This window comes from Montipora capricornis, chromosome 2 (assembly GCF_036669925.1).
Source record: "Montipora capricornis isolate CH-2021 chromosome 2, ASM3666992v2, whole genome shotgun sequence".
Classification (NCBI taxonomy): Eukaryota; Metazoa; Cnidaria; class Anthozoa; order Scleractinia; family Acroporidae; genus Montipora; species Montipora capricornis.
Window position 1 is genome coordinate 12007257 of NC_090884.1, and position 25000 is coordinate 12032256.

Below are 25000 nucleotides of genomic sequence, written 5' to 3' on the forward strand. Positions count from 1 at the left end.
AAGCCATTGTTTTTGTTCATTAAACCTATTTTTTTGTGGTGTTCTCGTAGTCGCGTCGTCATCGTGTTACTAAAGGTCTGTACTAGCTCGGCAAGGAGTCCAAGTGACTATTAGTTTCTTATAATGAATCATCACGAAGACTTACAGTCCAATGGGAACTGCTAGAGGCAAGTGGCCTTTTGAACCTTGCTGCACGTCTTCCAAATATCATAGTGTGACCGGACCTAGTAGAGAGTCTCAGCCACTTATCATATTAAAAGGTAATTGCTAACTTGATGTAATTTGTGAAGCACATAAAAAGAGCTGAGGTGAGAGCAGAGGATATATCACGCACGAGTGAGGGCAACTATCTTAATAACGAAACAGACTCGATTTAAGATTTAAGGAGCACTTTAACCGATCTTCTTCTTTATTAGCTACCTTCACCGAAACAGGATCAGCAAAATTGAACCTTGGACTTTCTCAGCAACCAAGAAACTGCAAAAACTGTAAGTAGCATGGCGGAGACGTTTTCCTTCATCTATACCTATTTCTCTGTCTTGTCTCCTAACTCCGTTAACATTTAAGTTATTCTCTCGGGTGTATTGTACCTCACTTATGTTAGGTTTCTTTCTTTATGGCTGGCTGTTTGCGTGTGATACAAATAAAATACCTTATTATTGTTGTTGTTGTTGTTGTTGTTGTTGTTGTTGTGGACACGTGCAAGTACGAGACACAATTTGAAAGCCTGACATTTTATAATAAATTACTTATAAATCTACTCATAAATCTACTTATATTCATTTCTATCCGCGTTCTTGTTTTAGATATTTGTATTCCAACTTCCTGACGTTTGTCTCTGAGAATATGTTTGAAGAACTGCGAACTCTTCGAGTCCTGTAAGTGCATATAGTCAATACACTATCTGAGAACCTGTGCAGGTAATTCTCTCAGTCCCAGCCACTTAGTCCAAAATAAACCCTTTGTATCTTTGAAAAAAAAATACAAAGAAAATGAAAAAAAAAAAAAAAGAATAGGAGAAGAGGAGCGAACTTAAACCAGTCTCCTTCCCTTTCTCTGTCGTTTTACGGGGAGTGAAGAGTGGACCGAATTCCAAAGGAATCCTGGGTCGTTCCAGTCCTTTGTGCTGGAGAACGGCCAAAGAAGAGGTTCTTTTAATTTTACAATTTGTGCGTTTGGCTCCACAAAAGACTGAAACGACCAAGGGTTTACTAGGAATTTCCTATTAGAGTAATAGTCCAATCTGATAAACTCCGGTTGCGTCACTGCGCATTACACTGGATTACCCGAGGGACAATGGGTACTCGCATTGAGTTAAGCAGTCGAGAATTTTATCAAGAGCGCATGCCATTTGAAGAGAAAGCGAGTGGTTGTAAGGCTTGTAAGAATTCGCAAAAGTTTTTTTTTTGTTAAATCGGCAGACTTTTAATTAAGGACCTTAAAAGATCACCCTTTCTGGGATCGCAGTTATACAAGATTTTTTGAACTCAGTTATTGCAAATTTAGAAGACTTTCAAATAATGTCCAATAGGAAAGACAGCGAGGAAGGCAAACGGGTTGCAAGTTCCAGGCAAGATACTTTGCATATATAAGGCTCTTTCAGGTTCAATTTAAAAAAGGTGGCGTGGGTGATAATGTACAAATATCGTATTTTGCTTCCGTTTAATAAATACGATCGTTAAATACGTCAGTGAAAATCAAGAACGTGCTCCTTTTTTTCTCTTTTGCAGTCATCTTGGAATTAACACAATCACTTATATAGCAGATTATGCGTTTCGTGACCTTGGTGATCTGACTGTACTGTAAGTTCAAGATTACATATAGTTGGTGCATGGGAGAACACAGGAATGATTTTGTCGTGTCTTTTCCCGCGTTTTTTCTTAATTAGTAGAATTTATTTCAAAACCCCCGGCGTGCTGCAAGATAAGACATGTGGTGATCGGTCACGAAATTTTATAAAGCCTTTGCTTGTTTGTTAGTTTTCCTTCGTTATCCTGTTTGTGGTGCTGATGCGCAGAAGACTATTTATGGCTGTGTTTCCGACTTTGTAAACAAGTTATGGAATAAGAACCTTTGTTACTAATTAAAGGAAATCAAGCTGAGTGCTGGAATAAAAATTATCTGCGCTGTTGAATATCGGTGAATAAAAACCTCGACTTCGTCTCCGTCGTTATTCACCGATATTTACCTCGCCTTCGACAAAAAATCATTAAATATAATAAAGAATTAAAAGTTTTTTGATGACGTCGGCTATGCGTCTGTCCTGTAATAGATCATAGGTGAGAACCAATCAAGATGCGTGCATTATTGAGCTTATCATATAAAACAAAATAGATTATACTCCCCATCTCCGCGCAACCGAAGAAGAACAAAATTGCTTCTCGTGGTCATAATATTTTCGGTTAGTAGTTTATGAGTCCGTTATTACTAATTTCTAAAGTAACTATTCTATTCTCCTCACTGCCGCTCGAAGAAGTGAATATTCACCCCGATTCATCTCCTTTTCAGAAAATAACTCTTTTTTTGCAAAATGTGTGCTTGGTAGACTTTTAAAATGAGTTATTTGGCTTTGTAGTTATCTGGATTCGAACCGCCTCACCATTTTAAACGCCAAGACGCTTTATGGATTGAGAAGACTTAAAGACTTGTAAGTTTACCAGTACGTTTAATCTTAACTACAATTTTACTTTATTCGTGCCCGTTTTTTGGTAAAGGCTACGGCAGCTTGTTAAGCCCGCCGCACACAGTGAGAGAAAGAGCTGAGCAAACTGCCTCGCGAGGCGCTTTGCTCAGCCGTCTCCTCAAATGGCGGGGACATTTCGGTGAGAAATTCGCCTCGCGAGGCCGTGTGGATAAAATCAAACATGTTTGATATTTTTGGCCTCGCGAGGCAAATTCCTCACTGTGTGCGGCCATCCGCCCATCGTGAAAATCGAACTGAACTCGGTCAAGCAAGCATCCAATAAAATAAATGACATTCTCACGTGGCATCAGTGGCGTCGAAATTTCTTCCTCCGACGCCATCTTGAACCACTGAAGTCACGTGAGAACGCCACGTATTTTATTGGAGGCTTAATTGACCAAGCTCAGCTCGATTCTCACGATGGTCGCTGTTATATTCTTGGTTTGCACATGACGTCACAGCAGCCATGTTGGTGTCCCCAAACAAAGAAACGGCGGCCATGTTGGTGTCCCGACCCAATCCTCCGGGAATTGAACTCTATTATTAGGCAAAGATTTTCTTTTGTTTTCGTTGAAAAACATGCCTGTTGATCACGTGAGTGAAAACTAAGAATTGCATGGACGTGGCAAGTCGACCTCACGAATTTTCCAGTAGAGTAGCCTCGCAGCGGACGACCGATGTCGCGAAGCGACTGAGCTAGCGACGAAGTCTCGAGAGGTTCGTCCGGCGGTCCATATATGTATGAGACGAACCAGTTGAAGAGGGTCCAAAATAGGCTTTTTCAATCCCGCATCCCGCCGCTATTTTTTATTCCATCCAGCCATCCCGCCGCGATGTGCATTTACATCCCGATCCCGCCTGGTTGAAACCACTTTGCTCCAGCTCAACTGATCAACCATTTGTATAGCTTCTACATTACCAAAGATGAACCCCCATTAAGCAGTGATGTAATGACTTGAAGTAGACGCAAAAGTTCAGCTAGACTGAAAACGCCACTTACAGGGGATTGACATGAGTGAACATTATGTGCTTGCATTTCTAGATAGAAGTTAATAACATGCGGGCCTGCACGTACTCCAATGATCAGTGTGTTCTGCATGAGAGCCTTAAAATTATATTTTTGCGCAGACGTGCGTGTCCTTAAGAGATTTATCTCTTTTGTATGATATATTATGGGAGCTTTTAAGCTCCATTGTTCCATCAATGTCTGTTTAAGATTTTTAAGTGCTGGGTGTTACGTAGTGACAAAAGAAAAAATCCTCTCGTTAACCTTTTTTTATGATTGTGTTAGGATAGCCTCGCGCTCTCAGACGTTGTTTGAACTCCTCAAGGCTCTCTTCAAATCATGTTGTTTTCGAAGAGTTAGTCCTAAGAAGTCTCATTGCTTCACCATTAATTAAGCCATTTTTTACGCCTTGGAGGTGGCCACATAAGTTGAAGTGTGTATATTGAAAGGTTTCAATATAATTGAATATAATGCGTTTTAAACTACTTTGTCGAGGAAAGTTATTTCGTTGATGGTCATGGAGGGGTAAAATGGGAGCTGGGATTGGCTTGATTTTTCGGTGGGAATTGACATTGCCACCCCCCCCCCTCCCCCCCTCCCGTTCCTTCATGACGATCTTCGTTCTCTGATATTTCAGCCGTTAATTTGATGGTAGGGTAGAATTTATTAGCTTGTTTAATAAAATGGTCCACCTCTGCTTTATCGCTGTCCCAAAATGGGAGAAAATGTCATCAATATATCTTTTCCATAGTTTTTGTCGTGGTACAACTGACAAACTAACATGACGTTTTCCTGGATTTTCCTTAGCGTTTTTTCCTTCTTTAGTAACTGCCCGAAATTCTTTCCTTACGCGGAGAAAACTGCTTCCAAAGCTTCCCTTTTCATAATAAATTGCAGCGTAGTTTATTGTGTCAGAGGTTTCAGATGAGGTTGGCGGAGTGAGACGATGTCGCCATCGCGCTCATGTCAACGAACGCAACGTGGGTGAAAGAGATCGACTTACTTTAAATCCGCGTCACGTGTTACTCCGAGAGGACAAACAGTAAGTTGCGTGAGCGGCATAGTTCCGAGTATTTTACTTTTTTGCGTGGTTTCTAGGGGTCTTTTAGGGTCTTCTGGCCAATTTTTTCATTTTCCAAGCAAATTAAAGCTTTTCAACTCATAACGTGAGGTTACTTGCTATTCTGCATTTAACTGTCCTACCCCGTATCCCGCCTACGAAAACGGAGCATATCCCGGTCTCGCCGTCGTATTATCATATCCCACATCCCGCCTCGATTTTAAGCCGCATCCCGCCAAACCTATGTTGGACCCTTGATGAAGGACCAGGCATAAAGGTGCTTTACCATGTCACGCTAACTTCAGCAAAATTAACAAAGAGCGTTGTAATGCTACATTACACAAAAACCACTCTTAAATTGTGTATTAAAACTTCATGGCCACATAGATTGCTTTATTGCAAAAGCTAAAATGTCCCTTACATTGCAATACTGCTACCACGTACACTAAAGCTCCACAGGAAACCTACTTTACAATACTATTTACTTCTGTTGTTGCCTGTTGGCCTTATGTCAACCAAGTAGTTATATATGTAGATGTTGTTTTTGCGACAGACTTCGCCGCTCATTCCGTTAAATATCCAGTCTAAGGGATTTTTTTTTTTTAATGAGAGTATCACATGGTGTTACGGTAAGTTTTTGTGTGTAATATCAACCTTGGGCAAGTAGCGCTCCAGCATAAGTGGCAGCAATAACGACACGTTGAAATACAATGATAGCCGTTCAATACAGCATCTCCAAAGCATACGTTGACCTGGAAGATCCTTCACCAACATATTCAACTTTCTACTGAGATAAAAACATTTTCTGCTTTATCTCTCAGGCACATATTCTTCAACAGGATTTCTTTCGTTGCAAAGGGAAGCTTTGATCATTTGAAAAGTCTTTCCAGGCTGTAAGTATGACATTCGGATTTGACGTTTAAGAAAACCCAAATCAGTATCAAAGAATATATCGTAAGCGAGAATTGATCCTCTCACTTAGCGGGAAAATTTAAGCAATTGTCTCTAATTATGGACACCTGAAAAATTCAGGTGTCTCCAACGGGATTTGAATCCATGAACTCTGCGATGCCCGTGCAATGTTCTACCAACTGAGCTTCGAAGAGGCTCTGCCAGGGTAAATTTTGACAACCGACTTGGCCTAAAAAGTAGTGACAGCACGTAAAGTGAAACCGCGACAAACGACGTCCTTTCTTTAAATTTCCTTTAAGCCCCATTTACACGAGCAATTTTTCCTTGACAAGTTTTCCTTGACAAGGAAAAATTGCTCGTGTAGATGGGGAATAGTGGACAAATTTTCCTTGTCAAGGAAAATCTGGCGTGCTAGCTTTTCCTTGACAAGGAAAAATTGGCAACAACAAGGAAAATGTGACAAGGAAAACTTGTCATATTTTTCATTTACACTACCAACGAAAACTTGTCAAGGAAAACTTGTCAAGGAAAACTTGTTAGTGTGTACAGTCGGCAAGTTTTCCGTGACAAGTGGACTTGTCAAGGAAAAATTGCTCGTGTAAATGGGGCTTTAATTTCCGACAAACATTGACAGAGCACCGACACGAGAGCTTTTAAAATTCAGAAAAGCGACGCGGTGGAAGTCGCTGGACAGAAGTTGCAACGGGAGGAGTTGCTGATTTTTTCATCAAAGCCACCCAAGTCACAAGAAATAGACGGGCACACCAAGTTATTTGTTCACCCTGCGGAGTAAGGCATATAGTGATTACCTTGAGAGTGTTGAAGAACCGCTCCAGTTTACAGATGGAGTCAATCAGTAAAATGTCAAAGATCGCCCGCAGTTTCTGTACTAGAATCGAGTTCTCTTCTTAGAGTCATGTGTTTTGCAGTACAGTTGATTAGAGCTATTAGAGAAAGGTACTTTTCACTGTCTAAGAAGTCACTTGTCACGTTGGTTTCTTGGATGTTCTCATAAGACCACATCAACTACGCCAGGTGAATGAGTGTACATATACGTGTTTTGAGTTTACCATCTTTAACTTAGTATCAGTAACCCTGACATCCAAAACTGAGAGTTCACAAATGGATCTTTTGTTGTTCACAAGATTGAAAAGGTTTTCTCTTCAATTGCTTTAGGCCATGCGCACGAGCAAGTGAATGCACAGTTTAACGGGGAATGCCGTGCAGTCGAACTGACCGAAAATCCAGCAGCATCAAGAAGGCGGATGATTGCTGGGCCTGAAGTCACAAGAATTATCTAGGAATTCGAGGAAACATCTTCCAAAGACGTCAGTAAGAAAAGCACCACCATCTGAGCAAATTCCGGGAGTTCAGAATGACGTTAAGAAGGACGTGTTGTCACTTGTGTCAGCAATTGAGGAAAGTGGAAGGGGACATCACAAACCTTCTTGTCCTAGACTCAAAAGATTCGGATGATATGGTATTTAAATCTGCGAGAGAGGTGGTGTCCATTCGTCAGGATCACTAGGTATAAAGCCTTTGTCAAAGAAACATTCCAGGAAAGAACAAAGCCAATAACCGAAGCAATAAAGAAGAATAAGTTACCCCTGTTCAGACAACAACCACAGGACAACCTGACGAAAGATAGACACAAGTTGCAGCCCTTAAAAACTACTGTGCTTTATTTCCCGTCTTTACATAGCCTGCCAAAGCCGTGATGGTAACCTCAAAGAATTTTTTAGCACGAGAATCTGCCTTTTTCTCCAATTCTAGCATAAAAACACTGAAGGGAAGATCAGACGTTAGACCTGGTGAAATGTATGGAAAAGGCTTATTGAAAGGAAGATTGGCGCACCTCATGTTAAGGCGGCAATAACTGATGGTGCAGTCATTGTTGAAGCCGGGAATTGGGCGAATGGAAGCCATGTTTAAAAAGTGTGCGGATTTGGTGATAAAGCTATATATTCTCAAACAGTTGGAGGCAGTCCAGAGAGTCGACGTTGTGTGGGATGTATATCATGACGGCAGTTAAAAAGTCCACCGCAAGAGAAAGGCGTGACATAGTTACTCGATGAAGGGTAGCACCATCCCCTAAGCTCCCTAAGAACTGGAAAACCTTCCTTCATGTTAGTGACAACAAAACTGAGTTGTTCTTGTTTCTGGCTAAGGAGAAACAGGCTATTGACATTGAGGGGATGGATTACTCCCACGAAGAAGCATACACCCGACTCATGCTGCATGAAAACCATGCCTTGCAATCCGAGTGCCATAGTTTAGTATCTTAGCGGTATCCAGAGTGTAAGATGTTAGCGTGGATGAAGTATGGATTGCATTTGGCGATGGCAAGCCTTTTCGATGCCTCTCGGACGTCCACCCAATTGTTGAAAAACTGAGACCACAAAGAAGCCAGTCTCTTCCGATCGATGTCCCACTCAATCACTGGATACGACACGGTACATTGTATCTCTCTTTTCTGGGAGGGGGAAGCATCTGCCTGGTACGTGTGGAACGTGTTTCCACAAATCACAGACACCTCTTCAATATTGGCTTCAGTTCCAGAAAAGATTCCTACGCAGGCAATGACCCTAATTGAGAGATTCGTAGTGCTTCTTTATAACAGAACAAGCTCCTAAACCTGAATAAAGCGAGACAGGAATTATTATCGAAAGGCAACTATTGTTTCAAATAGCTATTATGGGATTCTCAGAGGACAATACCTTAAGTTACCTGACTATAATAGGTTTACTTCTGAATGTTTGTGACGTCACTGATCACATGAAAATAACTACCAGTCACTCAGGGGCCCAAATGCAGAATAAAACCATCATTCTGGAAGAAAGGTCAAGAAGAGCTGGCCTTGTTATCAACACCGCAAAGACCAAAGTCTTGAAGATCAATTCAGGCTCAAACAGGAAGATCACAGTGAATGATGCCGATATTGAAGAGGTGGACTCCTTCACATACCTTGGGAGCGTAGTAGACACAAGTGGAGGAACTGACGCGGATGTTGCAAATAGGATTAATAAGGCAAGAGGAGCCTTCCACTCTCTTAAGCAGATCTGGAGCTCTGGCAGCATATCTACATCAACTAAGCTGAAAATATTCAACTGTAATGTAAAATCTGTGCTGTTGTACGGGGCAGAGACGTGGAGGATGACAGTCAAAACGATAAGAAAGTTACAATCATATGTCAATCATTGTTTGCGTCGAATCCTGAAGATACGGTGGACAGACAAGATCACAAACGAAGAGCTATGGGAGCGGACAGGTCAAATTCCAATGGTCAAGCAAGTGAGGAAGAGAAAATGGGCGTGGGTAGGCCACACGCTGAGAAGACCTTCAAACAGCATTACGAGGCAAGCATTGCATTGGAACCCACAGGGAAAACGAAAGAGGGGCCGCCCCAAGAATAGCTGGAGGAGGGATACGGAAAAAGAGATGAAGGTCCTCGGGAAGAACTGGAAGGAGCTGCAACAGTTGGCAGAAAAGAGACGTCTCTGGAGGCTTTTTGTTGATGGCCCATGCTCCAACTTGGAGCCAAGGGCTTAACTAACTAACTAACTAACCATGAATCATTTCTTCTTCATGTTAATTACTTTACAAGAATGTTTTTACCTTATATGTGCCAGTAATTGAAAGGTTTTATATATCTTTATACATTTTTCTGATGAACCTCGATTTCATGCCTGTCAAAAAATGACACGCCCCTTTCATACCATAATAGTCGATTTTCCCGTGGACCTATATCAAAAAAATGATGAGGATTTATTAATTGTTTTTTTTTTTTTTTTGGCACGTTTCGTGTTTGTATCACAAAAGGAACGAGTTTTTCGCTTAACACTGATCTGTACTTCTCAGTTGGGAGCTGGTCAATTTGTTGGGCTCGATGATTGGACTAAATTCATCATCATGACCTGCTCCCAACTGTGTGGCTTCAGAGCTCAGTTGGTCGGGTATTGCACCGGCATCGCGGAGGTCGTGGATTCGCATCCCATGGCAGCCACCTGTAATGTAGAGGCGTTTAAAATGGAGTGTAGTTATTGTTGTCAGTGATTATTAGGTGTGGTGCGGCCCTTCGGGAGTAATCTATTGTTTGCAAACTATAAAGTTTAGAGGCAATTTATTCAAGTGTGTGATGTTTGTAACAGCGTGCAGTGTAATGTAAAACGTTTATATTTGAGATCGTTAGCAGATTTTGATCGGGGTTCTACATCACCAGAATTTCTCAGGTGCCCACAATTAAAGACAATTGTTTAAATTGCCCAACTACGTGCGAGGATCGCTTCTCCCTAAAGTCTATCCTTGGTTTTCATCCACGTGATGAGACGGCCATGTTGGTGTACAAACAATAGAAAATGGTTCCACAAGTTTTTGCATAATTCCCAAAAGACATTTTTACAGCGTTGATCTGTTCACCAACATGGCGGCCGTGACGTCAGATGAAAACTCCCAATAACCCGCACTTCAAAATACAAGCATTAATTTCATTCAGCGAGTATATCATCGGGATGAATTTGCCCTTAAATCGCAGTCAGTCGTCATCTTTGTGGCTCAGGCAGTAGCACCACGCTAAGCCGAAAGCACTGGGGATATGAATAATTTTTTGGAGATAACAGAGATGTGGAATAGCAGGGTTAAATGTAAGACCATAATACACTGCTGGCCGGTTGGCTCAGTAGGTTGAGAATAGGCGTTATCACGACGGTCTACATGCTCTAGAATTTGCCCAGCGGAAATAAATGAAATTTATGCGCCGATCAACTCGAAACTTCAACAATCCTCCCCCCCCCCCCCCCTCGGGCAAAGCCCGAGCATTTGATCTTTTGAAGATTAGATCGTTCAAATTCCCTCCCCCTCGGGCCAAAATGGTATTCAAATACCCCTACTAAAGAACAATCGTCGTCGGCCCCTGTCATCCTTTTTTGTAAACCAATCGCTCACAAATGCTATATCTCTTCCTTTAAACTCTTTCATCTCGTCCAAGCACGTGTTTTAAAGCTGTTGGCGACTTCGGCGCCCGAAAAAAAAATTATAATTTGAAACCTGACACTTCCGGTTTAATTTTCCCCACCCCACGCAGGCACAGGTCAAATTCCCCACTCCCCGGGCACAGGCGATAACCAAATGCCAGGGGTTTGCCCGGGGGAAGGATGTTGAAGTTTCGATTTGATCGGCGAATTACGCTCAGTCAGACATGAGTCTGTGAGAAAAAATTACAAACACATGTAAGGGAAATTTAAAATTTCACTGGGCAAATTTTAGTGTAGGTAGGATCTTCCAATTTTGCCAGTAAAATCCTTTGGTTAGTAACTAAAGCTTACCATTCACAAATTTTCTACATTCAAGATTTTCTCAAGTTATTTTAACGCAGATTCCCGTAGAAACACTGTTATTTCGCACACTTTTGCCTACCCGTCAAGATGGCTTCCAAAACCGCGATAAGGCCTATTGGACTACGCTACGAGAGATTACCTTTGCAATGATACTAGCAAATAGTTTGAGTTCCAAGTCTTTTCGTACAATAAACCGTAGGCCCTGTCTCCCATGGATGGAATTTGCGGTTTTGTGGTCCACCTCTACCAGAATGTGGTCGACCTGGCTGGATTAGCGTGGAATTTTGAGCGAAGGAGACCACAAAAGCAAAAGACAGTCAGGATTCAGGCCATTTGCTGGTTGCTGCATGGATGAAAAGTGAAAGTCAGAAAACGCGACGTGTTCAAGGCTACAAGTCCTGAATTTGTCGCTTTAAAGACATATGTACATGTACTGTTTGTCGTGCCCTCTGGCTATGTTCCAAACTGTTTCGCCGTTTCATCATTGTCTGACTATCTGTATACGTTGTGTTTCCTTGCGTGCAAGAAGAGCTCATGTGTTTCACTGATTTTATATTTCCAGCTTTCATGCCGGGCACATAACTTTTCTTTAGCCTCCAAAGTAAAGCCATAAGTAGTTAACGTACGTCTTGTGATCTTTTCCAGTCTGTGGGATGTGCCGGAAGCTTACCGCCAGTCCATGCCTCCTGCTGCTAGTAAAACAAAAGGGAGTGGGCTTCATTGTGACTGCAATGCTCGCTGGTTGAAGGACTGGGTGATGGAGAAAAAAATGGGAGAAATAACTTGTGCTTCCCCGCCCAGTCTATCGGGTGTCTTGGTAACGCAACTGAATGCCAATCATTTCGCATGTGGTTAGTTATCAAATTATGATTTAATTACATAATAAACTCAATAATGCCCGCGCCTTGATTGGTCATTATCAAAAACTTTAACTCTCAATTATATAAAACAAATATATTCCATGTTGCAGTGCGTCTTTTCAGTAGGGAGTAGGGAGCTTAAGATCTACGACGACGACGTCGACGAAAACGCCACAAAACAACGATATCATTGGTTAAAAGAGCATAAATAATCGTGCTTTTAGCTCATATTTTTGCGGTTCTCTGCGTGACGAGGACGTGAAATCACTAAATTTGAGGTTTTGACGACAACTTGAGCATGCAACAGAGAATCTTTCATTTTCTATTTTCAGTCTGAAACCGCTCGTACCAATTTATTTTTAGGATACTTCGCCGACATTGTACGAAGTGAACGAGATGGAATAATCGCGAAAGACTTTTACCAGAGCGAAGTTCTATTTTGAGGTGACGTTTTCGTCGACGTCGCCGTCGTAGATCTTAAGGTCCCTAGTTTAAGATCTACGACGGCGACGGTCGACGAAAACGTCACCTCAAAATATAACTTGGCTCTATCATGATTATCTCTTTCACGATCATTCTACAATGTGGGCTAAGTATCCTAAAAACAAATTGGTACGAGCGGTTTCAGAGTGAAAATAGAGAATGAAAGATTCTCTGTTGCGTGCTTATAGTGTCGTCGAAACCTCGTATTTGGTGATTTCACGCCGTCTTTATGCAGAGGACCGCTAACATACTTGCTAAAATCCGTGCTGCACGTGCAGCACAATTATTTATGCTCTTTTAACCAATGATATATATTATTGTTTTGTGGCTTTGCAGTAGTCTTAGCCGTCGTCGTTTCTTAAACTCCCTAATATAGACTGTTTTCATTCTCGTGATCAGTAACCTTGTTTTTCCACTGAAACAAAAGAAAACGTTTGCATGATAATAGAGGTCAATTCCCAGAGGATTAGTTGGGTGTACACACCAACATGGCCGCCGTTCTATTGTTTAGGTACACCAACATGGCTGCCGTGACGTCACGTAAAAACACTCTAGAGGGCGCAGAAGACGTCAAAATGTCGTCAGAACATCAGTGACGCTCTCGGCTGTCGTCTGGTGCGCCACTGCACGTTTTTGTTCTTTGCACATTTTGACGACATCTGAGATCTATTACTGAACAGACGCACGGCAACATGGACTCGGTTTGTTAAATAGTTTACAAAGAGAATGTTAGAAGCTTTCAATGATTTTAACATATATCAAATTTCTTGTCAAATTTGTTATATAAATATGATTCTAATCATTTCTTACTGTTTTATAGTTTTAGATATTTTATTGAATATTGTAATTACCTTGAGAATTTCAAATATGTAATCATTTCTCATTGTTCTATAGTTTTAGATATTTTATTGAATATTGTAATTACTTTGAAAAGCCAGAATTTGGAAAGTAATAAAGTTATTATTATTATTATTATTATTATTATTATTATTATTATTATTATTATTATTATTATTATAGTTATCGTGCAGAGAACTGTAGGTCATTTGAACGGTGGGTCAAGCGCATGATCGATCAAATGAATAAAGGAACGAACAAACGAACTAAACATCAATTTGATGACTGCCTGACTTACTGACTGACTGACTGGCTAATTGACCATCTGACCGGCTGCTTGGCAGACTAACTGATTGACGACCGGCTGATTGTATAGCTTATTATCGGCCCACTTGATTAATTAATGAATTGAGCAGGACCAGGGCTGGCGTTAGACTACTCGCCTCCCATCAATGTGACCGGGGTTCGATTCCCAGACTCGGTGTCTTGTGTGGGTGGACTTTGCTGGTTCTCTACTCTTCTCCGAGAGGTTAAGATGATGATTATTATCATTGTTGATGGACAAATTCATCATTTACTTGATTTTATCGGAACCAGAACCTCTTCAAGTGTCAGTACATCCCAAGAAACGTTTGGCTCTTTACGGGGAGAATGTTGAACTTCGCTGCGAAACAAACACGGGTGCCACTTACCACTGGATCATGAACGGAACACGTCTTGAACCAGATCAGTATAGAGTGCCTAGTCCCCTGGGAGTACTGACAATCTATGGATTGGCCGAGGAGGACATTGGAGAGTATGTTTGCGTTGCTGAGAGCGAAGCTGGCATCGGTGCCAGTCATGCCATGGTTCATGCTGGAGGTAAGAAAAATCTTAATAAAGTGAGGCAAAGTAAATTGGATTGACTCAATAATTAGAGATGGCTGTGTGATGATTGTACGTGAGTAATCCAAAAGAAATTTTAAAATTCGGGAGAGCAAAAATAGAGTGGGTTGAATCTAGGTTGAATCTAGTTCAATTCAGCAATGGTCAAGAGAAACGACAATAGTCGCTCTCTGGCCTTGTGTTCTGTGCAGCCCATAGGAATTCATTGACGATTCCGAATTGAGAATGTAGAACACTATTTCCTCATAGTAACCTTCTGGTCAGCCCAAGGAAATCATATGTTACGGATTTTGTCAAAATGAGCAATCTGAATTATTATATTATGTGAAACGAGGTCCAAATTGAAAAAGCCTGGCCCGAGTTGCTCGAAGCATGGTTAGCGCTAACTAACGTTAAATGGACATGGTCACGGTCTGCGCATGCTCGTGTAGCTGTGAAAACGTCAGCCTGACTTTTTCAAGTTACTAGCACTCACAAATTCAAAATGGCGTCTAGCGGAGGATCCGGACATGGCGGTAAACGCATCAACTCAGGGCGGAAACGAAAGGTCGAAGACAGAAGGGAATACACGAAAGCGTGGCTGAGAAACCATAAGCGTATTTATGTGAAATAAAAGAAATTTAAGTTTACGAATGCTCTTTCGAATCCTGATGAAAGGGAATGCACAAATTATTTCGTACGCTTTTTGGAAATTCAAATAGTAAGTAAGTAAGTAAGTAAACTTTATTTAAACACGGAAAATCATCAGTTAAGCTAAAAAAAGTAAAAAAACGCTTTACAACTCTTTTACATGATTGCCGTGTGGGAAGCCGATAGGTCAGATACTTGCTTGATTGTGCGTTTGAACGGCCCAATAGAGTCAGCATTTCTTAAGTATTGGGGCAAATTGTTCCACAAACAGGCCCCGCTATAACAGAAACTTCGTTTCAAATAATTAGTATTTCGCTTGGGCAGAGTAAGTTTACCTTCTTAGTTTCTCAAGTTATATTCAGCATCTCGTTGACTGAAACATGTGAAAAGGCGTTGAAGGTATTCCGGGGCAAGATCGTGAATTGTTTTATACATAATTAGTCCTTTTTTTTTTTTACTTCCAAGAGACAGCTTCTCCCACTTCAGAGTATCGAGAAGGAGGTTCGAGCTCGTACCAAAGGGTAATTTAGTAATTACCCTAGCTGCGCGATTTTGCAATTTTTGCAGCTTATCACTTGACTGGCCACTTAAGCTGTCCCAGACAGGACTGCAATAATCAAAATGAGGTAATATTAAAGCGGTATAAATTTGAAGCGCAGTATTAGCTGAGATAAAGTGCCGTATTCGTTTTAAGGCTCCTATAGCTGAGGAAACTTTCCTGCATATTTCGTCTACATGATTTGACCAAGAAAGCCGATCATCAATGGTAAGACCGAGGGATTTAGTGCGATCTACTCTCTTGATCATTTCGTCATCAATTCGTATATCAACCTCGTCACTTTGAGTATTTAATCTCTGCCTAGATCCAATTATCATTAACTCGGTCTTAGCCACATTTAAACTCAACCTGTTGGCTCAGCCAACAGTTAAGGTTACTGAGTTCAGGAGTTAATGTTAGTTTAAGCTCTGTTAAAGTTTTTGCAGTTAGGGTTATATTGGTATCGTCAGCGAACATTCTCGGGGAAGCCTCCCGGAGGCAGTTAGGAAGATCGTTAATATACATTTAAAATAGCAAGGGACCTAATATGCTGCCTGCCTTGCGGAACCCCACAAGTAATAGTGCGAGGAGTTGACAGTTTTCCATTAACGTTACATCTTTGGGTCCGATTGCTTAGGTGCGATTGAAACCAAGTGATAGTTTCCTGGTCGGCCCCAAAGTATGACGTCTTGCGTAAAATGATTTCATGGTCGATAGTGTCGAATGCCTTTTTAAGGTCAATGAAAATAACAAAAGAAGTGAATGTATTCAACTTTATATGCATGCATACCCTGTTTCTGCAAGGTTTATTGCTTGTTCCACATTTACATTCATCTGTACACAGTACGTTTCTCCCTTTGCACGGGCACCCACGAGAACTATTTTCTTTGCGCTTCGTCCTACAAGCACTTTTACATTTACAAAAGATCGCCGCAGGTTCCTGAGTAAAAGAAATTCACTTCGTGAGCATTTGCTTTAGATAAACTTGATGTAATGCAAAATATATGCAGAATTCTTCAACTTACCGATATTTCCATAATGGCGGTCTCGGAGAGAGTGAATGCTACTGCGCGTGTCAATCCGTGTCCCTTTAAATACCATGGAAACCTATAGGTTTTGATACCTCTTAACCAACCATTGGCGCTAACCAAGCTTCCAGCAACCGGTCCCTGGCCAGTATTACTAAACGTTTAATGCGTTTCCATTCATTTCCATCCACTCCATCCTTAGATTCAGGCGACAAATATGACTTTTCATAAAGAAACTTAAAGAATTTTTTTACGGACGTTTTACAGTCCTTGGGAATAATACTAAAACAAAAGAACATCGTTTCTTTAAATCTGTCTCTTTGAAATGATTGACGAGATTTTTTTTTTTCAGTTCGCCCGTTGTTCACTACCTATCCTGAACCTTTCGACGCAACGGAACCACAGAAACCTGCTGTATTTAAATGCCAGGCTAGGGGATCACCCACGCCCTTCATCAAGTGGTATAAAGACGGACTATTAATAGTGGGCACGCCAGAGGAATCACGCTTTCATATCACTATGGAGGGATCATTGGTTTTCATGGGTAGACGCTTTCATATCACCAGGGAGGGAACCCTGGTGATTTTTGAGCCTCGAGTTGAAGACGAGGGCTCGTACAAATGCGAGGCCGAGAATGAACTGGGGAAAGTTTCCTATGAAGTCAGTCTTTATGTTGAAATGAGTAAGTGCTTCCGCTGTATATGATCACGAATCCTGTTATCTGGTTTGCCCACCACTATTCTTTTCCTCGGTCGGTGAGTTTGCAATTAAAATCAATTCGGTTACCAAAACTGTGTATTGTGGCAGGCAAATTGGAGCAAACTGCGAGCAGTCTCTCATGTAACCAATCCTATGGAGCACATGTCATGACCTTGCGGAAAAGAGTAAAATTGGCGTCCTCGCTTATTCAATTTCGTACTTGAGGAAAAAGTCGACTCGACCAGCTGATTAATTATGCTACCGTGGAAAAAAAACCTAGGACGGCAAGAAAAGACGGAACACGGAGTGTTGAACAATCACTTAACAAGGGTTTTAAACTATACTCCTCATATTAGTGTAAAGGTCTGATCGGTCTTCCTCTGCCTTGACAAGGTCTTTGAAATACGGAAGCTTGTGTATTTCAAAATATCTTTGTTATAGCTGTTGTTGGTATTGCTGTTGTTACACAGGTGCAAAATGCGATAACGGCTGTGGAAGAGGTGGTGTTTGCTCAGCAGTCAGATACGACTGCCTTTGTTCGCGTGGATTCTACAAACAAGATGGCGCATGCGTAAAAGGCAAGTTAGCTCATCTCCAAACTGCTCATAGACCTGGGTTTTCATTACATTTATCTGTCAAAATTGACGTTTTCCTGTGCCTTTTGATCACGTGACAACACAAACACATACACACTTCCTTCTAGGTCATTTGACTGACTTCATCTGTTGTTCATTGGCGATCGAACAATTAACGTAGTTCTCGTCAGACGTATAGTCCCTTTTCCTGGATTTCCTCCTACCCCTAAATTCGGGCAAAGGGACCACAACCCCATTCCCGTTGTATGACGGGATAGGGTAGTCCAGTTACAACAATCTACGTGCACCGTAAGAAAAGCAACTTTATGAACGCGTCCGGAAACTCTTTGTTCTAAATTATTTCATGTTCGCGAACAATTTTTCGAGCACAATCATAGCGGTCCAGCCCAAGTTGCTTGCATGTCCTACAAAACAAATTCTTCAACTGTTTGAATCTAAATAATACAATGGCGGCGCTCGCCATTCTAAACTATCTTCATTTCATTGAATCAAATTTCACTTTTATTTGCTTGAGTCGACTAGTTAAGTTCGATTATATTGTTGACACAGTTAAATATTTTCTCTCTGAGCATCGTCGTCTTCGAATAAACAAGGTCAAGATGACTATTCTCCACAATTTCATAAAGCTATAAATTTTGTCAAGGATCTAGTTCGTAGCATCGCCTTAACTAATTGCTGTTGTTGTTATTGTTTTTGCTTTCACGTTCTTATCTCACAATTTTTTTAAACGAATACTTGATTCCAGTGGAAACAAAAGAGGAAACGGGTTCTGGCTCGGGATCCGGTTCGGGCGCGGGATCAGGCTCCATCGGACAAGAAAAAACTGATAACGGATCAGGCGAGGACAAGGACGTAAGCGGAGCTGGCGTAGATCAAGAGGAGTCTGGTGACAAGCTATCTTCAACCCAAAAATCTCGGGAAGAGACTAGTGGCGGAGAGAGCGGGGATGAATCATTTGAGAGCTGGGAGTCGGGTAAGAATATCATAGAAAAAGAGTGCCTTCATTTCTTACGGAATAAGGTAGATTCTGGGTTCACACTCCAACCAGGTTTACACTCATACTACTCTGGTTTGAAAAGAGGAATATAGCATTATAATTCAGGACTCAATGTGTCGGTGGGTCCAATGCTGAAATAAGAGTCCTTTTATAGTCACCGATTAACATCGTTTCCTGGTGGCGTGACGTTGATGGTACCGCCGTTTGGTAGTGCATTTTTTTAAAGTATCCCACGCAGTCGTCGTGATTGGTTTGGCAAGCATGTTCCAACAAGGCGGAGATTTCCTCTTTGCTAAGAAAAACTGGTTTTTTGGCGCTCTTTTAATTACATGTGTAACCAACTGGCGATTGTTTTGCAGCGAACTCGTGTCTCGCGGGGTACAACCGACATAATTATGCCTCCGAAAATGCTTTTTTATTCGCTCTCGTTGAGCGTCAAATCGTAACTTTGTAAGACAAATTCATTATTTTTCGTGAGTCCACAACATTTTGACCACTGTGATGACCAATAACGTTGTAGGTAAGAGTACAGACAACGCTGAACCACTTTCGATTTGTTAAACAGATGAACCTTAACCTGGTGGAATAAAGATTATTTACGTTTTATCACGTGGTCAGGTCATGAAATAGGGACCCTGTCCCAGGCTCCCTCCGGGTTTTCCTTTTTCTCTTTCCCCAGTATACGCTGCACGAGCGCAATGAGGTGTATTGGAAACATGCCAACATGCCAATGTTACTTTTTTTTCAGAGAAAAAGGAGTCAAGAAATCGAAGAGAAGCGCCAGCGGAGACCGAAAAGCCTTTGCAAGCTCCTCCACTCTAAAAAACAATTGAATTTTATTGTTTAATTCAGCAATGAAGCTCATTTCATGTTGATCCCATGTATATATTTTAGTCAAAAGTGAAATTGGAGTTTGCTTTAGTAAAAAAAAACGGAAGCAGTAGGCCGGCATATTTTACATGAAGACAAGATTCTCAAACTCATTTGTAAGGCTATTAGCCAATCACAGTGCCTCATTTTGGTCACGCGCATGTATCTTGATACCCAATGAAACCACAGCTTACCCAAGCACACTGTGTGCGTCACGTAGGTATTAAAATATAGAGAACATATGAGGCGAAGTTTAGGTCTGAAAATTTGCTAGAAAACGGAAATAAAAATCGATAAAACTTACCATGTGGTGAGCTGTTGCTGTCTTTAATACGTACACGAAGTTTCGAGAAAAATGGTCCCCGTTCACCTTCCTTCATAGTGTAGTGACATGGTAGGAGACAGAAGCCACCTTAAGGACTCCGATCGATCCAAAACAAGCACGATTTTTTTCATGAAAATCGAATCCAGTCGCTAAATAAACACGCCAGTTTCGTGGAACAGGAATTGGCAAGATTTCCGCACAGGTCCCTACTTCATTATGCATACACTCCTTTGTTTCAAGAAAACAATAGCGATAACAATACACGTCCTTTGGGACTGTAGCGCTTTGTTCTTTCTTTTTAGAGGTTTTTTTTTAAGTCTATATGGACTTTGAAAAAGTCGGTTCAACTTCTGTCTGAAATACGGAAAATCGAACAGTTTTTCCTGTAATTTCGGTACGTTTCCTGTAATTTTACCCATTTTTCAGTTTTAGAATAAGCGCAAGAAGTGGAGTTTCAAGCATTCGTTGTAATAGGGTTCAGATTCGCAAACATAACAAACAAATCAAATAAAAGTACTGTCATAAGAAATTTAATGGCTACCTGCTCTTTTTATCGTGAAATTGTTCTTCCTGTCTGCTTAAAAATTCGCCGAGACACTGCAAAGTGTATATTTTCTTCCTTTCCTGTATTCAGGATCACGAACGGTACATTTAGAGGGATTTTGCGATTTATCGCTCTTTGTAGAGATCGGCAATATGCTCAATGATACTTCCAACTAACAGTTGTAAACTTTCCGGCCACAGGTAGCTAAGGCTAATATTTTTTCAAGGAAAGTTTACGGTCAGAAAATTAATATGTGTTCTGCGGATTGAAGGCTATCCATTGCAGTTTTTTCTTGAGCATCGCGAAACAGATCCATCTCCCGATGCGGCACTTTGTCTTTGCCAACTGACTGCGTTTTCGCACAGGTTTTGGACACGGAAGACGAAAGTAAATTGTTTTCTTTGCACCACTCTATGCACAACTCTGGAAAGGCTATAAAGCAGGGACAATTTCCAAATGATCAAATCTCCCATTGCTGTGACCCTTTTACTTCAGTAGCCATCTTGATTATTACGAAGACACAAGTTGACTTCAAAAGAAGGGAAAAGAACTCGTGCATGAAAGTTTCCCATGAAAGATGCACCAATCAGACTTTAAGCGTGGTATCTTCCACGCAGTGAACTTATAAGTGTGCCGCACGCACGGGGCATGAAGGAAAAGCAGGTCACAGTTCACAGCAATACTGGAAAACCTAAAACTATCACAGGGACTAACCTTAAGCCTTAACAGTGCCTTTAGTTGTAATTAGGGTTACAGTTAGCATTATTAAAGGGATGGGTTGTTTCAAGAGTAGTAAAACAGGGATCTCTTAACGGTAACCTACTGAAGTGTAAGTTCGATTGTAGGTGCTCGGCGGCACGTGTATATAATTACGTATCATTGTTATGTAAATAGTCAGCCAGAATTCAAAATAAATATCATTTTCAAGGTGTGAATTAGCAAATTGACACGTTAGCTCAGTGGTAAAGAACAGGGACAAGTAATCCAGAGGTTTACAGTGGGTCGGAGTTCAAGGCAAGCTGCGAGTGACATATTATGGGATAAAATGGCAGAAAAAGCTGAGCGGGATCTGGAAATAAGAACACGAAGGATAGAAAGGGGAAAGCTGGGACAAAAACGAGTAACGGTGTGGGCGATGAAGGGAAAGAAGAGAGAGAGGGAGGGAGAGAAAAAATGAGATCCGTTTTTATTCATCCCGTAAGTACAAATTACCCATGTATTCTCGGTTTTCACATGACGTCACGACCGCCATGTTGGTGCCCTAAACAAAGAAAAGGCGGCCATGTTGGTGCCCCGACCAAATCCTCCGGGAATTTAACTCTATTATTATGCAAACGCTTCCTTTTGTTTTCGTTGAAAAACATGGCTGTTGATCACGTGAGTGAAAACCAGCAATATATTTGGTTCTCTTGGGTATACGTATTGTTCTACAAAACAATAGCGTGAATGAATAATTAATTTATTCTGCATGCATAATGAAGTAGGGACCTGTACGGAAATCATTCCCAGGAATTTCTCTAAACCATGAATCCACTGAAGCATCTCCAGGTAGCAACGCGAAGCCACCAGCTCCATAGAACTTGTAAGTTGACCTGCTAAAATGGCCACCTTGTTTTTTTGGACGAAAACAAAAGATCTCTCATCATTAGGCTCCTTTTGTTCGTCCACCAGCAATTGTATGTTATGGTGTTTTAATGAATAAGGTTTGATGAATAAGAAGTTATTCATCAATGGACTACGTGTTAATGAATAAGGTTTTTCATGAATAACAAATAATGTAATTCCCAGAGCGGGTAAAGGTTTATATAGCATGTGTTCCCGCATTAACATTTTGCAAGTTAGTAGTTATTGAGTAAGATTAAAAGTTTTTCGGTCGGCCGTTTTATCCGCGGGTCATTTCTTGCGTACGGACACAACATTGTACATTGCAGCATTGATATCTGTGTCTGTAAGGATTGGTTGCAGACCACCTATTTGGAAACCCTGATGAAACACTCGCGCTCGTTTTTGACATATTACCTCTCAAACTCATTAATAATTCATAAGCCAAAAACAAAAGAAATCACTATCGTGAAGGAAGTTTGGATATGTGGTCTTATATATATATATATTAGTCCTTATTGCCCCCAATGGGGCATAGGGCCTTAATTAGCATAAAATTTTTAAAACACTGCTTCTTTTAAGAAGCAATATCAAACACTCGAAAGAGTGTTTCATCAGATATCCAACCACCTCGAAATCGGTTAAAAAAACTCGCTTCTCGGTGTTTGGATATCCGATGAAACACTCCTTCTCGTGTTTGATATATTACTTCTACATCATTCTTTTTATTTGTAAGACTTTTTCGCAAGCATTTTTTATCGTTTACTCCACGTATTTGATTTTCGGTGCCTGTGTGTGCGTTTTTTTTTAAATTTATACTGTGTGAGAGTGTGTTTTAACCTTTACGAGTATCTTACAATGAAGTATAGAACCAAGAACGAAACCCAAATGTGACGCCGAGTCTGGGAATCGAACCCGGGCCACATTGAGAAGAGGTGGGGGGGGGGGGGGGGGAATGAATGCTCTCACTACTGAACCACCCCCGCTCCCCATCGCGGATGGCTGTACTTGATGAAATAACCATTCACGGGCGATTCCCAGGATCTAAACACCTTTATCACAATAAAAATGGAGAGGTTCCAAAAAATGCCAATTGTTAAAAACAACAATATTCAAATACGGACATCAAATGAGTTGGATGGTCGTGGTAATTAGTCAGGACCAAATATCCATTGTACTGATACTAGGAAGAGGATAGCTTTTGTACTAAAACGTCTCAGGCCGTCCCGTCAAATGCTTTTCCTAATTTTGCATCGGTAGGTCGCGGCCTCGTTCCCAGGGCTGTCTTTCCCCGAGAGTAGGGCGGAAAAAAGCCCTGGGACCGAGGTTGGGTTGGTCGGAGACAAAAAAAAAACACAAAAACGAAAGTCAGAAACAATCTGTGGCGTGGAGCTTTGGAGCCAGATGCAAGTATCAATGACAAGCTACAGAAAAGAGCAAAAACGAGGAGAGAGTTACTGTTAACATACTTTCCCCTCACGACGACACACGTCGAAACTAAAAATCTGTTTATATTTCAGATTCAAAGTTTTAAAAATGTTTCATTAAGTGATTACCTTCCACATATCTTTTAATGATATTTTGAAAAATCGGTCGGACGACAGTAAATGGAGAAAAAAATGGACGTCCTTATCTTGAACAAATATCTTACAAAGAAACATCTGCAGTGACACTCATTCGGTCTTCAAGTTGGATCGGGGATTTCCCTGCTTCGTTTTTTTCAGAACACCAAAAAAAATATAAGAATCATTGCTTGTTTACCATTCACACAAAATTTCCGGAAATTCTGGTGGAAATTTCCATCGGTCGAAAACGTGTTCCATGTAACTCAAGTCCGTTCGCCCCCAGGCGATTGCAATTTTACGCGCCAAAATTACAAATATGTCCGTGGATAGCCTGGAACTGGTGAGGAACACACATTTCCATCGAAAGGTTTCCAACGGAAAAACAGGACTACCTTTTCAGACGTCCCGCAGCTCCCGGAAAATTTCCAGTGAACGAACCAAGAAGTCGTGTTCCATTTACAAACCAACCGGAATTCCCGGAATTTTTTTTGTAAATGATAAACAACCATTGAAACCCACAAGAAAGCCTGGAATGCACATTGAACCGAACACTTGTTTCAGTTGTATCGTTTGGCTAAGAGGAAGGGATGGCAACTTCACACTCTATTCCAGCCAGGTTTTCAAGTTGTTTTCCGAACTCTTCTTTGCATCATCTCTCACGATTTCCCAAAATTAGATGTTGTCCGGTGGATCGTTGTTTCAGAACGAGTCTATTCGGGACTCTCGAAATAACGGGCATGTGTAGCCATAGCAGACGTAAAATAGCAAATTCTTGGGTTTCACTCACGTGATCAACAGCCATGTTTTTCAACGAAAACAAAAAAAAGACGTTAGCATAATAAAAGCTTTCAATTCCCGAAGGATTGGATCAGGACCCCAACATGGGGGCCGTGACGTCATGTGAAATCCAAGAATAGAAGTTTGGTGTCCCGCTTGATGAGACGTTTCTGCCCGTTTTTGCGCAGTCACCTGCGGCACCACAATGGTGAATGACATGCGTATGAACGCTGTGTCCACGTGACCAGAACCAGGCCCTCACCATGCACAAACCTTCCCTTTTTTTCAAAAAGACAGTCAATCAAAAGTTTCGATTTGAAACTCAAACGCGTTGCTAAATTTCTATTTTAGAGAGATACAGCATCACGTTTACGCCAAATGGTCTGTGACCGGGGGTGCGGATAATGCAGGGATGGCGCAGTGGTGAGAGCACTCGCCTCCCACCAATGTGGCCCGGGTTCGATTCCCAGATCCGGCGTCATATGTGGGTTGAGTTTGTTGGTCCTCTACTCTGCACCGAGAGGTTTTCCCCGGCTACTCCGGTTTCCCCTCTCCTCAAAAACCAACCTCTGACTTGATTTGCTTTCATTGTTAATTTCAATTTACAGTGTCCCCAATAAGTGCTTCAGCGCTAGAACGACTAGACACTTAAATAAAGTTCCTTTCCTTTCCTTTCCTTTTCCAGCGATCGCCGTGTTGACAGATGGATTTGTCGTTACGCTCTGGCAAACGCAACGATCGTATGACATTTCTTAAGGTGTGGAAAATCT

At 41.3% G+C, this 25000-nt stretch overlaps 1 protein-coding gene across 1 annotated transcript in view; it reads left to right on the plus strand.

Annotated features, from left to right (window-relative positions):
- The window catches only part of LOC138038844 (leucine-rich repeats and immunoglobulin-like domains protein 1), a 30773-nt gene extending 11053 nt beyond the window's left edge, over positions 1-19720 (plus strand). Inside the window, exons 10-20 of the mRNA XM_068884913.1 lie at positions 417-488; positions 807-878; positions 1731-1802; positions 2576-2647; positions 5571-5642; positions 11640-11845; positions 13772-14035; positions 16608-16937; positions 17425-17532; positions 18296-18523; positions 19296-19720. Of these exons, the coding sequence (XP_068741014.1) occupies positions 417-488; positions 807-878; positions 1731-1802; positions 2576-2647; positions 5571-5642; positions 11640-11845; positions 13772-14035; positions 16608-16937; positions 17425-17532; positions 18296-18523; positions 19296-19369 (1570 nt within the window). The 3' untranslated portion in view covers positions 19370-19720. The remainder of the gene's footprint in view (positions 1-416; positions 489-806; positions 879-1730; positions 1803-2575; positions 2648-5570; positions 5643-11639; positions 11846-13771; positions 14036-16607; positions 16938-17424; positions 17533-18295; positions 18524-19295) is intronic.
- The last annotated feature ends 5280 nt before the right edge of the window (positions 19721-25000 follow it).